At 53.2% G+C, this 14,878-nt stretch overlaps 7 protein-coding genes across 7 annotated transcripts; 3 read left to right on the top strand and 4 right to left on the bottom strand.

Annotated features, from left to right (window-relative positions):
• Positions 1-84: 84 nt before the first annotated feature.
• Positions 85-1,261, bottom strand: J4E84_006189 (uncharacterized protein; the record flags this gene model as incomplete). The annotated part of the gene is made up of 2 exons (XM_049388780.1): positions 85-735; positions 785-1,261. 2 exons carry the CDS (start codon positions 1,259-1,261, stop codon positions 85-87), a joined length of 1,128 nt encoding a protein of 375 aa, XP_049243679.1.
• A 617-nt stretch (positions 1,262-1,878) lies between these two features.
• Positions 1,879-3,534, bottom strand: J4E84_006188 (uncharacterized protein; the record flags this gene model as incomplete). Its single annotated transcript, XM_049388779.1, has 3 exons — positions 1,879-2,121; positions 2,257-3,046; positions 3,242-3,534. 3 exons carry the CDS (start codon positions 3,532-3,534, stop codon positions 1,879-1,881), a joined length of 1,326 nt encoding a protein of 441 aa, XP_049243678.1.
• A 173-nt stretch (positions 3,535-3,707) lies between these two features.
• On the top strand, positions 3,708-4,436 carry J4E84_006187 (uncharacterized protein; the record flags this gene model as incomplete). The annotated part of the gene is made up of 3 exons (XM_049388778.1): positions 3,708-3,727; positions 3,922-4,044; positions 4,094-4,436. The coding sequence occupies 3 exons, from the start codon at positions 3,708-3,710 to the stop codon at positions 4,434-4,436; spliced, it is 486 nt and encodes a 161-aa protein (XP_049243677.1).
• Positions 4,437-4,862: 426 nt separating this feature from the next.
• On the bottom strand, positions 4,863-5,855 carry J4E84_006186 (uncharacterized protein; the record flags this gene model as incomplete). Its single annotated transcript, XM_049388777.1, has 3 exons — positions 4,863-5,474; positions 5,524-5,782; positions 5,830-5,855. The coding sequence occupies 3 exons, from the start codon at positions 5,853-5,855 to the stop codon at positions 4,863-4,865; spliced, it is 897 nt and encodes a 298-aa protein (XP_049243676.1).
• Positions 5,856-6,633: 778 nt separating this feature from the next.
• J4E84_006185 (uncharacterized protein) lies at positions 6,634-7,323 on the top strand (the record flags this gene model as incomplete). Its single annotated transcript, XM_049388776.1, has 1 exon — positions 6,634-7,323. One exon carries the CDS (start codon positions 6,634-6,636, stop codon positions 7,321-7,323), a length of 690 nt encoding a protein of 229 aa, XP_049243675.1.
• Positions 7,324-8,919: 1,596 nt separating this feature from the next.
• Positions 8,920-10,343, bottom strand: J4E84_006184 (uncharacterized protein; the record flags this gene model as incomplete). Its single annotated transcript, XM_049388775.1, has 2 exons — positions 8,920-9,260; positions 9,320-10,343. 2 exons carry the CDS (start codon positions 10,341-10,343, stop codon positions 8,920-8,922), a joined length of 1,365 nt encoding a protein of 454 aa, XP_049243674.1.
• A 1,039-nt stretch (positions 10,344-11,382) lies between these two features.
• On the top strand, positions 11,383-13,158 carry J4E84_006183 (uncharacterized protein; the record flags this gene model as incomplete). The annotated part of the gene is made up of 2 exons (XM_049388774.1): positions 11,383-11,830; positions 11,882-13,158. The coding sequence occupies 2 exons, from the start codon at positions 11,383-11,385 to the stop codon at positions 13,156-13,158; spliced, it is 1,725 nt and encodes a 574-aa protein (XP_049243673.1).
• Between the last annotated feature and the right edge of the window lie 1,720 nt (positions 13,159-14,878).

Here is a 14,878-nt window from a genome sequence, read left to right as displayed (position 1 = left end):
AATTACATTATCTACAAACACTATACACCTGCAGTATGGGAATAAATCGTCTTCGATAGCCTCTGCTCCTACGTTTGTATGAGTCTACTGACCCTTCTTCTCGCCAGCCTTCTTCTCCTGCTCCAAAATATACTGTACACCCCTCTTGATACCCTCATCCAAAGTAACAAGAGGTTCATATCCTAACCGCAGTCTCGCCTTGTTGATGCTGTGATACTTGGACATGCTGCTGTACTTAACCTGAGCCCTAGTCAGGTTAGGCTTCTTTCCCATGAGCCAAAAGAGGTTCTCTAGGATCGTTCCAACCGTCCACATGAACTCGGTACTGAGATGCCACACGCTGCTCAAAGGCGTCCGGTCGCCCGCCTCGTGCCATACCGCACGCGCAAAATCCCAGAAGTATACAGGTTGTCCGTTGGTGATGAGGAAGGCTTCGCCGTCGACACGCTCGTTGTCGAGTGGAATGCTGGGGAGGCGTTTGTGGGTATGGAGGAGCGCGATAGCAGCGAGCACGTGGCCGTATGCGACGTTCTCGACGTAGGTGAAGTCGAAAAGGTTGGTGTTCTCACCGACTTGGAACTTGGTTTGTCCTTTGCGGTATGCGCCAACCATCTTAGGGAGCAGTTGTACGTCGCCTTCACCGAAGATGCCAGCGGGACGGATGGCGCAGGTCAGGAAGTTTGGGGAGTTCTCAGGATGGCGGTTGGCTTGGAGGACGGCCGTCTCGGCGTATGCCTAGTATATCGTTAGCTTCTAAGACATAAAAATGCGACTGTATGCTCACCTTCGTGGTTGTGTAGTACTCAGGCTGGTCGTCGCCAGTAACAAGCGGCCATCTCTCGTCCGCGTTGACGAGATCGTTTACGTGGTCGAGGATAACACTCGCTGAGCTTGTGTACACGAAGCCCTTCACTCCAGACTCTTGCGCAGCCTGTAGCAGGACCTTGGTACCACCAACATTGACCTTGTCGTGAATCTCAGGCTTCAGATCAAAGTGTGGAGACGCTGTGTGGATGACGGCGTCGGGCTTGATCTGCGAGAACAGAGCCTTCATGGCAGGAGCATCCGTGATATCGCCATCGTGGTAGGAGACGTTCGGGCTGGCATTGCGATTCGAGTTGGTTCGTAGATCGAGCACGGCGATTTGTGTCTGGGGGTGACGCTTGACGATCAAGCTGACGATGTGGCTTCCTAGGAAACCGCAGCCTCCGACGACGAGGACTTTCCCGAGCGATTGGATAGTGTCTGAGTTGTTCGGCATGGTGGAGGATGGAGTGTCAGTGCAATTGGTGGTGCGACGATCAGGGATTGTTTTGCGGAGAGCGCTCGGGGGAACACTTTCCGGGGGCTTGGGTTAGCTTCAAGGTTCCCGCATGTCAGGGTCTCAACGGCCATACTCGCGCGTGCAGAAGCGCCGTACCCTGTACGAGAAGATGAACAGGTGCTCTACATCCTACAATAACATGGTAATACAAATATCAAACATGTGAGGGTAATGTACACTTCTGCATCGTTCCCAATCCCAACTAGACAAGGGACAAATTTCACAAGTTCAAGTCTAGCCTGCAGCCTGCAACAGCATAAAATATTGAGAAACATGAGTTCCAGAGACAATGTAGACATCTGGAACATGTGAAATCACTTCAATGAGACAAAATATCATTCGTATTTCATGACTAACGCCGTTACCCATGCTGTGCCCATAGCCCTGATGAACGAACGCCGTATAATGCAAGCCACCTCGCAAGGTCGGGCTTGGGGTATCATGTAATGTCATATCGAGAGGAAGACCGGCCGTGGGATCATAAGTTCGCAATCTCTAAAAGCAGTTCCTAGACGAATATTAGCAGATGCCGTTGCAGCGTCCACGAATAACACTCACTCAGCGCTATCCTGTGCGGATCGCCTCAATTTACGGTTGTAGAGCTTCTTTTCGTCTGGAGTGCCCCAGAACAGCTTCGCAGCCTCGGGATTGACGAGTGTGCGTGGGTCGTATGCAGGTGACTCCTCCTCGATAGCCGCAATGATGGCCTCAATATGTGAGCGCATGTCGTCCTTACGGGCAGCATCGTAGCAGAGTATGCCATCGGGCGATACGCGGTGGTGGTAGAGAACCGGTGTCTATCAAAATGTCAGCTTGTCTTGAGGAATACGTTATGAGGTAATTCGACAACAGCATCTCCATATAAGAACCGGGCGGATACATACTAGACATCAGTTAGCGGAGAAATCTCAAAAAGCACGCGTGATGGCTACGTTACCCTCAAATCTAACACGCGGTAGAACCTCTGGGAACTTGGGACTAATATATAGCATAATCCGGAACATGCCGCCGTCGAGATTCGTCATAGGTCTCCCGAACAGGACAAGCTGCCATACGAATGGGTTCTTATCGACAAGATCAAGATCCAGAGTAACGGCGTCTTGCTTCTTGTACTTCTCGATGATTTGCTCATATTGGCGCTGGAGGTTGTTGGCAATACTCATCTCTTTGCTAACAGCCATCATGCCCTCGGCGGCCCATGCCTCCATTTCCTTGTTGAGCGTCTCGAAGATCTTGACCAGGCGCTCGCGGAGCTGTGTGTACTGGAATGTGCCCTCCATCGCGTTGCCCGGGCCCTCGAACGGCATCTTCTCAAAGCGGTCCCCATCCTTGTTCTTCTTCACTGCCTCGTCCACGCGAGCTAGATATGATTGGTAGTACCATAGGAAGCGTCGCTTGCAGAGGTCCTTGAAGGGCTCGAAGGGCGCGTCGTCCCTGCTCGACTGGTAGTCCTCCTCCGCGTTGTAGACCGTTACGCCAGACCTCCCCCAATTGATGCCTAGGTATTCTTCCAGGCGATCGATGACGGATATGCGCAGCGACTCGTGTCGGATCTTGTCTACGTATGCCTCCTGGTTCTTCTTGTCGTAGTCCGAATTTGCGTCCTCGAAGCCAGGCTCATTTTCGTACGGGTTGCTCGACATAAGGCTCTGGATGGAGATGAGGATAGACTCGAGGCCCTGGGCAGACGACCATTCTTCACCACGCTCTCCTCGCCATGTACTGCATTCTGTTAGCATAGACTCAGCCTTGGAGGTATCTGATGCGTTTTGTCTCGTCTTTTGACAAATTAAACGTGTTCGTATGCTTCAGGGCTGCCGTGTTTTGTTTTACTTGAAGACAGCCTAGGGGCATTCGATACGTTTTGTGTTGTCTCTTGACAGAACATACACCCTCGTATGCTTCAAGGTCACTTACCCAAGAATCGATAGGCACACCTTGCCGCCCGCGTATATGTTGGGATTGAATCGCGTACGCCCACCATGGGTAGTTATAGCCGTGACACTCGGAGCCTTAGTAGGGTATTCGCGCGCAAACTTAACAGCGAACTCGAAGAAGCCGAACTCGTAGGGGGTGTCAGGTGGGCCTATGATTAGCGCCCGCACATGGCGCACGTCAATATCGCGGCAGGCAACGGCTATGGAGAGGTCGGAGCCGCGCTGGATCTCGCCGAGTTCGCGGGTGATTCTAAGAATGCTTTGGTTGGACATGATGGTGTGTCGAGGCCTCCCGGCAGCGGTTTGGATAGTTGAGATTCGCGGGGTTGGTGAAGCTCAACGGTCCGCGTTGGCCGGGCTGAGAATATTGAGCGGGTGTGGGTGCCGTGGTGTGGGGAGTCTTGAGGAGAAACAGTGGTAGGAGTGAGCGGGCCTCAACCGTGTGAATGGCCAAGCAAACACCGATGTGAGCTGTCAAAGGTGAGTGGGTAGTTGGCTGCGGTGTGCAACTAGCCCCTCCCAGGGTCCCACAGGGCGGAACGCGAGCCGCAACACCACGCCGCCGACAGTCGCGATAGTCTGTTCCTTGCGCACCGATCGTCAAGATGTAATAAGCAAGCCGAGTGTGTTCCTAGGTTGTCGGCTAACACTATAGTGTAGGGTGGTGTTCGCGCTGTTCGTCATCAGCAAGTCTGGCGGTCTCATCTACAATCGCGAGTTCCACGCGGGCATGAGCAAGCTCACCAGCAATGACTATCTCATGCTCGCTGGATCTTTTCATGGGTAAATCGCAATCTTCTGGGCGTATAAACTTCCACTGATGAGCGTCTAGAATGCACGCCATCACAGCGCAGCTCTCTCCAGTCCCACCCGTCCGCGCGCCGCCTCCCTCTACCACCACACCGAATCTCCAGATCTTCCCTGTCCGCGCAACCGGTATCGAGGTCCTCGAAAGCTCACACTTCCGCATCCAATGTTTCCAAACACAGACCGGTGTCAAATTCTTGCTCTTCACTGAGCCCCAGCAACCGAATGTCGATACTATGATGAAGAGGATATATGAATTGTATGCGGACTACGTCATGAAGAATCCGTTCTATACCGTTGAGATGCCGATTCGGTGCGAGAAGTTCGATCGGGGGCTGGATAGCTTTGTCAAAGTCAGAGGGGGTTGAGGAGGCCGTGTTGGGAATATGATACCACGAATCGGAATGAAGAGAAACAAAGCGGGACTCGTGTTGAACAGCACGAGGAGCGTTCTGCTGCGGCATGCATTGCCACTGGTTGCAGTTCGGGAGCACACTAGAGACTCTCGTACAAAGCTCCAGGGCATCACTCTTGGGTCCGTAACATGGATGACAGTGTCGGGTTTGGGGACGAAGAGAGACCACCCACTAGGGAAGTCAAGTTGTGAGAGATGTGCTGTAGAAGATAGTACTGTCTCCAGTACCTATCAATGTAGACTGATGTTCATTATTTGCTTCATTTCATCCATGCCATGCGGTAGACGCCAGCTCTAGTCATACAGTAGACGCCGTGAATACTCCTGCTCCACCGTGAAGCTTCAAAGGCGTTCCTCTTCCTAGCTGCGCTATGTCCGCTTATGCCGTGTCCATCTTGTCTGGGTCGTCGTCCTTCTTGTCCTTGCTGCCGCTTCCACCAGGCTGGCCCGAGCTGTCCAGCAGCGGCTGCTTCTCGTCATCCTCAGCCACCGGCTCGAGCTCCGACTTGCCCTCGGCCGCCTCCTTCGTCTTCTTGTCCTTCTCCTGCCGTGCCTTCTCTTCCTCGAAAGACATCCTCAGCGCCAATGCGAGCTCGGGGTCTACCGATGGATCCACGCCGAACTCGAAGTCGTTGCCGCCGGAAGCACCGCCGCCTCCGCCTCCGGAACCGCTGTCTCCACCACCGCTGGATGCACCCTCCCCGCCAACTATAGGTGTAGTAATCAACGAATCGCTGAGCAGGTTCGCGCTGGGTGGAATGGTGGCGAGGTAGGAGCCTTCGGCGCTTTGTACGTTGTCGCTAAAGGCTTGGAGTTTCCGCGTGGTGTCGTCGCTCAGCTCGCCGAATGCGATGATGTCGATGCTGATACCGCTCTTCTTCATCTTCTTTGCCAGCTTGACCAGGTTCTTCTCGTCCTCCTCGATGGGGCTGCAGTTGAACATGACTATCCGCTGCTTCTGCGACTTGTTCTGTCTGTGCTTGAGAGCCAACTGCAAGTTCAGTTAGCAGGTGTCATCCCAAGGGTTATTGCCAACTTACAGCCGCGACGTTGATGCCAGTCACGAAGTGTGAGCTGCCCTTTATCTTTGTCCGGTGCAGACCGTCCAACACCTTGCCAATGTCCGTTGTCAGGGTCGTGAGGATCTCCGGGGTGTTGCCTCCCATGCTCATGAGACCGACGGATGACTCTGGGTTTGCACCAGTCTTCGCGGAGAAGATCATGTTCACGGCGTCCTGTTGTGCTTCCCATCGCGAGGGTACATAATCGCCATTTCGACTAGCTTCGCTGTTGTCAACGCTGCTGAAGTTAGTATGCGATCGATGTGTGAGTGCATATAACCTTACACTATCATAGAAGCTTCTAACACCATCTTGAAGGCCGGATGTGTGTGGGGTTTAGGTGATTGTTTGGGTAGTTGGTTGGATCGACGGTAACCTTATGATGCTGAGCTCAGGTCGCCGCAGCGGAGGACGGAGGCTGGCCATGGGATCCACCGAGATCACGTGCAGTGTGACCGCGCCTGCGGGAGGCCGTGCGCGTGTCGGAGGAGAAATGACTCAGACGGCATCTGCAACATCTAGAAACTTACTCGTGCAATTCAACATCGAATATTGCGACTCTAATCCTAAAGCGCTGCGCTGCAATTGTTGCTGCGCAGATTGCTATCCTGTACTTTGGTGTTCTCTCTTGTCTTGCGACCAACCTCGATGTAGCAAGCGTGCTGCTTAGGCCGTGACGTCGCCCTTGGCGCTGGCGTAAAGGACAGACCTGCGGGCTCCAACGTTCCTTCCTCCAACATCCCACTCTGATTCAGCAGCTGCAACCACCACCACCCGCAACCACATCAAATCTGCTCCAAATCTCTCAAAAGTTGTTGCAAAAGCATCAGAAAGTCTCAATAAGTCACTTGTACCACTCAAATCCTCTCCCCAGTATCATCGTCGCGGCTTGCCTCGCGTTGTTTACTGTTCTCCACCACCACAACATTTGGAAGCTGCAACCCTCTTCCACCACCCCCACACCCGAGCCTCTCAAGATCAATATCAGATCTTTGAAAGTCTCAGCAGCTCTTCTCTGCTAGCTGGTACTCTCCGGCACTTCACAATAACATCGCCGCCGCCGACGCGTCACACATCACACAACACGCGATGAACAACATCAAAGACGGCATCACAGCTGAGGCGAAAGCCAACATGCTAGCCAACCTCCAGATCGAGCTCGACTCGCGCAAAGAGAAGCTACGAGCGCAGTGCGACGCGCAGTGTGCCAGCATGCAGTCGCGTCTCGAGCGTCGCGTCAACCGCATCCCGACCGTGACGCGCCAAACCACGCTACTAGACCTCCTCAAGGCATCCGCGCCTGCACAACCAGTCGCGACCGCGACCGCGCCAGCACCAATCAAGACTGCGCCACCCAAGAAGACATCAGCGCCAGCGCCAGCACCTGCCTCACGCAAGACACGCGCGGCTCCCACAACCTCTATCCCAACAAGCTCCTCAGCGCCCGCGACTTCCTCCCCAGACACCAGGCGCGCAAAGCCTGCCGCCAAGGCCAAGCCCACACCGACATACGCTCAGCCAACAAAGACCACACGCGCCAAGAAGCGCAGCAGCGACGAATTGTCTGGCGAGGACAAGGAAAATGCAGACCTACCTGTACCAAAGAAGCGCGCTAGGGCACCCACTCAGAAATCGGCGCCTGCTGCTGCTGCCCCAACTACGCGCGCAACCCGCGCTGCTTCCCGCACAAAGACAACCACTTCGTCTCATGTGCTGTCACCAAAGACCAACACGGCCAACGTTAGGAAGCCAGCTGCTCGTAGCGCCCGCCCCAGGTAGCGCCCATAGACGGAAACGACTACTCAGCATTTTTTCGGCGTTAGATACCCCATTCGTTTTCAGGCGGCGTTAGATGAGATGGTATGATTTTGTTTTGATTGGAGGAAGTTGGTCGTTTTGGTTGTTGTTCCCCTCCACCCTGGCTTGACGGCCCCTTGAGTTCCAGCCGCCCGAAAGGGCAGGCTCTCAGGGGCTGAAGATAGCCGGGTGGGGGCATACCTTGTAGGATTGTCTTGTTTTTTTGTAAATGTTCTTTGGAATTGGTCGTTTTTGTAGTTTTGTATGGCAAAGAGCTTCACGTAGCCTAGGAATGATGAGTTATGATCTTGATTCTGCACCCAGAAAAATCTGCGTTGAAGAATACGTTACGTTGAGGACCACCTAGTTGATGGAGTTTAATACAGTGTATGCGGCAAACCTACTGCAACGCTGTCGTCGCTTGGTGGTGCCTGATGTATACTTGACCTTGGACCCTATGCATTCGGCGATATATACCACGATGTATGCGGTAACCCAACGTGTATATTTGTATTCATTGGTACTGCCAGGAGTATACATCAACTTGGGTACTGTTTAGTTCTTCAAGTTCAACACAATGTATGCGGCAATCCCAACTAGCTACTGCCGTTGATCGGGGTTGCCAGAAGTATACTTGACCTTGGATACCATGCATTCGCCGATATATAACACTGTGTATGCGGCAACTTGACGTTGATATTAGCGTCTGCCAGTGCTGCAGGGAGCATACATAATCCTAGATACCCTCTATTTGTTGAATTTCAATACCATGTATGCGGTAGTCCGATGTGGATACTGCCGTTAATCGGGGCTGCCAGAAGTATACATTGCTCTGGAAACCGCTCAATTGTTGAGAGTGAAGAGCACGTATGCTGCAACCCAGCGGCTATGCCTTTCTCCGTTGGTACTGCCAGATGTATACATCAGCTTCGATACTGCGTACTTGTCCATGTTTGATACCGTGTATGCGGTAACATGATTTGGGTTCTAGCATGCACTGATGTTGTTCGCAAGAATCGAGTAGGGGAAGTGTATCTACTTCGTAACTTGAAGCATACATCACCCTGGATACCTCCTACTTGCCAAGGTTCAGTACTGTGTAAGCAGTAACGCTGCACGTATTCTGGTATCGACTAATGCCACTGACGTGAAACGTATGAAGAAGCCGCATTGCTATACTCCGGGTTGAGATGTACGTTGTCCTGGAGTTTTCCCACTTGTTGGGCATCAACATCATGTATGCATCAACACTGCATGAATTTTGCCATTTATCAGTGCCATTTCCAATATATATTGGAGAAGCCCTGCATATGTTTTCCAGGTTGAAGCATACATTGTCTTCATTGCCGTTTACTTTGTGAGAACAAGTACCGTGTATGCAGCAACGCCGCCTGAGTTTTGTCATCCTCAGAGCGTACCCCATGGACCAGAATCTACCGTGAAGGATACACGTTGAGCATCCTGTCCAAGTTACATCACAGAGTATCATGTATACATCTGGGATACATGTGGATAGACAGGTACATTTCATAAAGGCTTGTCTTCACATAGGTACCAAAGCCCCATCCAGGTCCACCCTTAATCCCACTTCATAACCGCCTCCTCAACAATCGGCCTGATAACCTTCCTACCCGCACTACTCTTGTGCGTCCACACCATCTGCCTAGGCGCCAACTGATCCGCACGGTGCCACGGCTGGAAATCAATTCCCTCCTCGTTGTTCTCCAACGCCTCCTTGACGGTCTTGAAGAGCGAGTCGGCTTGGTCCTGGTCGATACGTACGTCGTCGCGGACGGTGAGGACGACTTCGCGGATCTTCTCCTTCTCGCCGTCTTTGTAGTGCTTCTTGTACTTGTTGAGCGTGATGGAGATGTCGACGCCGGCTTCGGCGGTCCAGGCGGCGTGCACGGCGAACCAGTCTGGGTTGTGTTAGTTGAGTTGCGCTCCGAGAGTGATTGAGAAGGGGGTCAAGACTTACCAAAGAGTTCCGCAAAGTCCGTCTTCAGAATCTGCTCGTCCATGGAGTATGGAATCGAGGCGAAGCCAATGCTCACGGTAGGAGTGCGCGGGGACGGCGTATCGATGATGTCTCCCTTCCAGTCTCGGCGCAACAGGTCGCGCAGACCAAGGTTGTCAATGTCCTTTTGTGCCTTACTGAGCTCGTCGTCGAGGTCCTCCATGACGTCTTCGAGGCTGTCCTTCTTCCAGTTGCTGCGTGCGAGGACACGCTTGGAGACTTCGATGTCGGTCTTGGTCGTCTTCTTGCCTGACAAGCCGCCGGAGTCAATGGCAATGGCGCTGAGGACTAGCTCGAGCAGCTCGTGCGGCATGTGGTATTCTTCGTCAAGTTTCTCGAGCTCATCGAGCATCTGGCGGGCCACGAGCGTAGTGCAGCTTGCTGCTACTTCGAAGACACGGGGTTCGGCGTCAGGAGCAGTGCCGCGGTCTTTGTGGTGGTCGAAGATGCTGAGGATCTTTGCCTCGTTCCACTTTCGTAGAGGGCTGCCATGGTCGACCAGAACGATGCCCTTGAGCTTCTTGCCCAGAGTCTCGGGGTCCTCAGGTAGCTCATCCAGCGTCAACAAGTCCTCATGGCCAGGCGTCATCTGCGAATTGTCCAGGGCCAGCCTGTTCTCCGGTCGCAGATCAAGCGCATGCGACGGTGTCTGAAGGAGTGCAATGGCCTTCATAGGCTTGTCGGTGTGTTCGGTGGAGTGTTCAAGATGGTAGGCCCAAGTGAGCGCCGCGGTCATGGAGTCCATATCACCACCCTCATTGCCCATTACCATGGTCCACTCATCCTCCCTACCGGCCTGCCAGTCTACCAAGAACTCCTTCTTTGTGGCACGGCTCCATTCGCTGAAGTGGCCTACACCAAGTGGTTTGGCGAGATGCTTCGTCGACGCGTCGAGTATAGCTTGTTGCGGCGCGCTGCGCTGCGGCATGGCAGCGACGCGGCAGGCTGCCAGAAAGGCTGGAACAAGGGCGCGTGCCGCTTTCATTTTGGAGAGATGAATGCGATAAGGATGCTATTGGTATAGATTATTGTGGATGTCGGAAGGCATCAAGGCTCAGGTACGGATGTGCAGCTGGGATCCACAGCTACGTCAACGCTGGCCTAGGCGCGACCAGCTGGGCCGTGTTTCAGCCCTGTGGCTGTGAGTCCAGACGCTGCTCCCCCAAACCGGCCTGCAAGCGACATTTGACATTTGTTGAGTTCGACCAGGGTGGCATAACAATAATGCATGTCTCCAAAGCCCACTGTTTCTGCGCACAACTGGCAGAGTCTGCGCAATGCTACTAATTGCTTCTTGGTGGCTCCTCTGCAGAGACTGTGGCTGCAGCGACAGCGACGTGCAGGGCTCATATGATCAAGCATTGGGCGTCAGCCATGCTTAGTCCATCCTTCTCATGCGGGAGTCAGCAACCCCAGATATGTGTGCAGTTGGAGAAATATGAGGCATGACGTCAGAGCTGATTGCTGGCGGGATGGCATGCAGCCACTCGGATCCTCAACGAAGCCGCCCTAGCCGAAGCACTACCACGCGGCTGGTTGACAACCCGCGCGTGCAAGGAAAGCTTGACTGTGTTTTCCAAGACCCCTCTCACGCTCCTATTCCTCAAACCCGTTATTATCGCCGTGCCAACGCGCCGCTTTCCTATCACGGCGCGCTCCTAACCCTGTTCTCACGACGGATTGCGGAGACAGGCTGCTGACTGAACAATGAACTAATTGCGTCGGTCGCGGCCGGATCGCTCGCTGCACGCTTAGCAAGACACTACTTGACCCCAACGCCGCACTCTCGCCCAAACTGCTTCCTTTCCTGAGGCTCTCTCGTCGCAACCGCTGCAATTATGGATCAAGGCCCACACGAGCAGGGACGACCGTTGGCGTCGTCGTCAACTTCGACCACCACTACCTCTGGCCCCTACACTACCACCACCACGACATCCACCGCACCCGGACAGGGAACGAGCGTGCACCATTTCGGGCCCCAGTCGACCACTATCACACACCCTGCCGTCACCACAACGACGCACATGCCGTCCACTCAACCCTCCCAACCACACGCGCCTACCTCAAATCCTATCCAGCGCCTGCGCAGTTCGTCGATCCGCATAAGAAGACCGTCACATCAGCCAAGCGTAAATACTCCCCAACCCACACCCGACCCAGCGCCAGTACCGGGATCCGACAGCACATGGCAAGCCGGCCGAAGACGAAGTAGTTCTGAACCGCGCCCACCTCCAGCGGCCATGGTCGCCGACGACAGCCTAAGACGTCAATTAACGGGCCCCCATCTACAGCCTCTATATGAAGATGGCACGGCGACAGCAAACCCTGCTATCGGCAATGGTCCGCCGACTGCCAGCAATGCACGGAGAGGGATGACTCGTCAATCATCCGCTTTCCACATGCGGCGGCATCAGAAGGACCCAAACCAGAACATGATGGGCAACAATGTTGTCGATGTGCTTGATGTCATCGGTTAGTAATCCCAGAGTATGCTACATTGGGGTATCAGCTAACAAAGTCTAGACCCCGAGATATCTGCCCTCACTACACTGAATAACGTTCAGAACTCGCTGTTCTTGCCCAATCTACCTTGGCTCTACAACCGCCAGCCCACATACGATCTTGGGCAGACGACATCCGACTCCTCGGACGAAGAGATGGGCACGGCTAGAGGGGCCAGACGCGAGGAAGATCAACTCCCTGAGATGACACAACAAGGCGAAGTAGAACAAGCCGCGCGCGGAGGTCGCGGAGAATTGCGAAGAAACAACACTATCGACTCCAATCTTTCGACTCTGGAGGAAGGTGCTGGCCATCACTACGCCGTGCTGCCACACGGTGCCTCATTGACAGGATGGACCGACGAGGAGAAGGAAGCTCTGGACGACCATGTTCGACATCTCCTCCACTCTCGACGCGCAAGGTTCAAGCGGACTATGAAGGGCTTCGGACGTTACGTTCGCAACCCACTCGGCTTTCTCGTCACATTGTACTTCTTCCTTATTACCTTCTGGGGAGCAGCATGGGTACTCTTCCTCATCGGTTGGATTTACGTTGGTGATCGTCAGGCATACTTTGTCGAGATTGCTGATCAGGTTCTTACTGCCCTGTTCTGTGTTGTTGGAATCACCATGTTTCCCTTCCGCATCGTCGACACATACCACATGGCTTTCGTCGCTTACTACGCGCACAAGACCTGGCGGCTACGCAAAGAACGAGGACTACAAGAGTTGAAAGACCACAACGAACTACCGACAATGCCGCGATCCAACGCTTGGGAAACAGGCGAAGCCGAACAAGAAGGCGTCGAGGCCCCCGTTCTCACCGCCGAAGAGCAGAAGAAACTCGAGCACCACCAAGGCAAGCTGGAGAAGTCACATACCTTCTACCGGCCCCACGAGACATATACACACCACGCCTTCTCCATCCGCCTACTCATCACCATCATTGTTCTTCTCGACTTCCACTCCATGTTCCAATGCGCACTGGGAGGTACCACCTGGGGTATCTACTACAAAGACCGCCCCAAGGAAGTCACCGCCATCATCCTAAGTTGCAGTCTAACATGCAACATCACCGCGGGCATCATCATCGGCCGCGGCGACAAGCGCAGTCGCAAGAAGCTCGTCGTTGAACAAATCCTCCGTCAAGAAATGACCGAAGAGGCGCTCAAGAAACTACGAAAAGAACGCGGTATCAAGGCCAAGGGCCTCATGACGAAGAAGCAGAAGAAACAGGTGCAAAAGGAAACGATTGGTGAACCCAAGAACCCGTTGGATACTATCTTGCATCGCGGGTAGTGTAATGTTTTTATCTCTTTCTCCTTTGAAGAGACTCCTGATATGATGATGGTTAGATTGTATATTTTAATTATACCCTTCCGGCGTCTTGCGATCGCCATTTTTCGCTTCGCATTTAATTTTGCATCTACAAGTTAATGTCATGATGTGAACTGTCCTATCGAGCTTTCCGTGCTGTGATCCTCGCCTTTATACTACTCCAATTAGTCTAATGACTACAGCATGCGCCTCAGACAAACTATGTATATGGATCACATCACCATTCTAAGTCAAGACAAAACATGACTCTATCTCGGACCTAGATAATTCTCCTAGAAAACACCGTAGCCTGTAGATCAACATCGATCACCACAAGCAGACAGATATACACACCAAGTCCCTATCTCCCCACCCCCAAACTTACCACCCCACCGTCACCAGCCACACCAGGTCTACGGAAAACTCACTTTGCCTTTTGCCCCAGCCGTCGCGCACACTGCCACTTCAGGGCTTCGGCATTCCCTGCCGACCGCGCACTAACATGATTCAGTCTAGTCTAAAACTGTAATTTACCTCGCGGCTACCTGACACATATGCACTCCAGCACCCTTTTTGCCTATCCTGTAGCTACAAGTCATGTCAAGAGTGTCAAGTCATGTCCAAAGAGGTACTCTCCACATGGCAGAACTGCAACTCCACATCCCGAAACCCACGTGCTGCGGCGCAGTTATGAACCTCGTGTCGAGCGAAGTGCACTCCACCTGCTCCTTCCATCGAATGCCAACCGCCCGCCAATGTCAAACTCACCGAGAAACCAAGCAACCAAGAGAACTACCACGCCGCGCCACGCCACCACGCGCAAACGTTGCAAGTTGCAGAATATCTAGTGTATGAACGTGGCTGTGTTGATGCAGACATAAACCTTGTGGTAGTTAACAAACAAGCGAAAGCGAATTAGTCAAGCGTATGTTGAAGAACAGCATGGCGCGCAAAGATAAAGGGGATGATGGGGATCGGTGAATATTGACGAAATACGAGTCATTAGTACAAGCGGCAAACAGCCTTCCGTCGCCTGTCAGTCAGAACAACAGATCATCGAAACAACGACAGCACCATCACTGAAACTTAACTGCAGTATGTCAGGCAGCTATGCTTACACGTGTCGGCAAGATCCGGCAAGAGGCGTGCGTGACGACCCGGGGATTTGGAATCTCCAATACACTCCATCAACAACAGTACAAGTGCAGTGAGCGATAGCGAGAGATGGTGTGTGGGTATAGTTCGGTCGCGCAAACCTGCAGCGACGATCCATGTTTAAGAATCTGTGGTAGGTCCCCCGCTAACAGCTGTTAATGCATGTTTGAGAAACATGGTCCTCCTTGGTTGCAGATACATGTCCACGTGTAGAACGATGGCGGGGACGGGGACCAAAGTCCCGGGTTACATGCAGTGATGAAGCCAAATCCGACTGAAAGACTGATTAATCGCTGGAGAATGACCCAAAGCCCAACCGTACGCCTGCTATGGCCGAAGATCCCACTCTTGGAGCCGACATGAGGAACCCGATTCACCGATTTAGTGATTCATGACATATACTTTTTTTCCCGACCTTTCTCCGAGAAGCTTTCCTTGCCCTCTCACTCCAAAGGTGTAAGCCGCTCCATATAACGCCGTCCTACGATCCGGTAGGTGAACAAAGGAAAGACCCTCTAGGGGTGTCGAGTATGCCGATGATGTCGCA

This window comes from Alternaria hordeiaustralica (assembly GCF_023758085.1).
Source record: "Alternaria hordeiaustralica strain BMP 2776 chromosome Unknown scaffold_11, whole genome shotgun sequence".
NCBI lineage: Eukaryota > Fungi > Ascomycota > Dothideomycetes > Pleosporales > Pleosporaceae > Alternaria > Alternaria hordeiaustralica.
The sequence above is the reverse complement of the archived record's forward strand: the minus strand, read 5'-3'. Positions and strand labels throughout refer to the sequence as shown.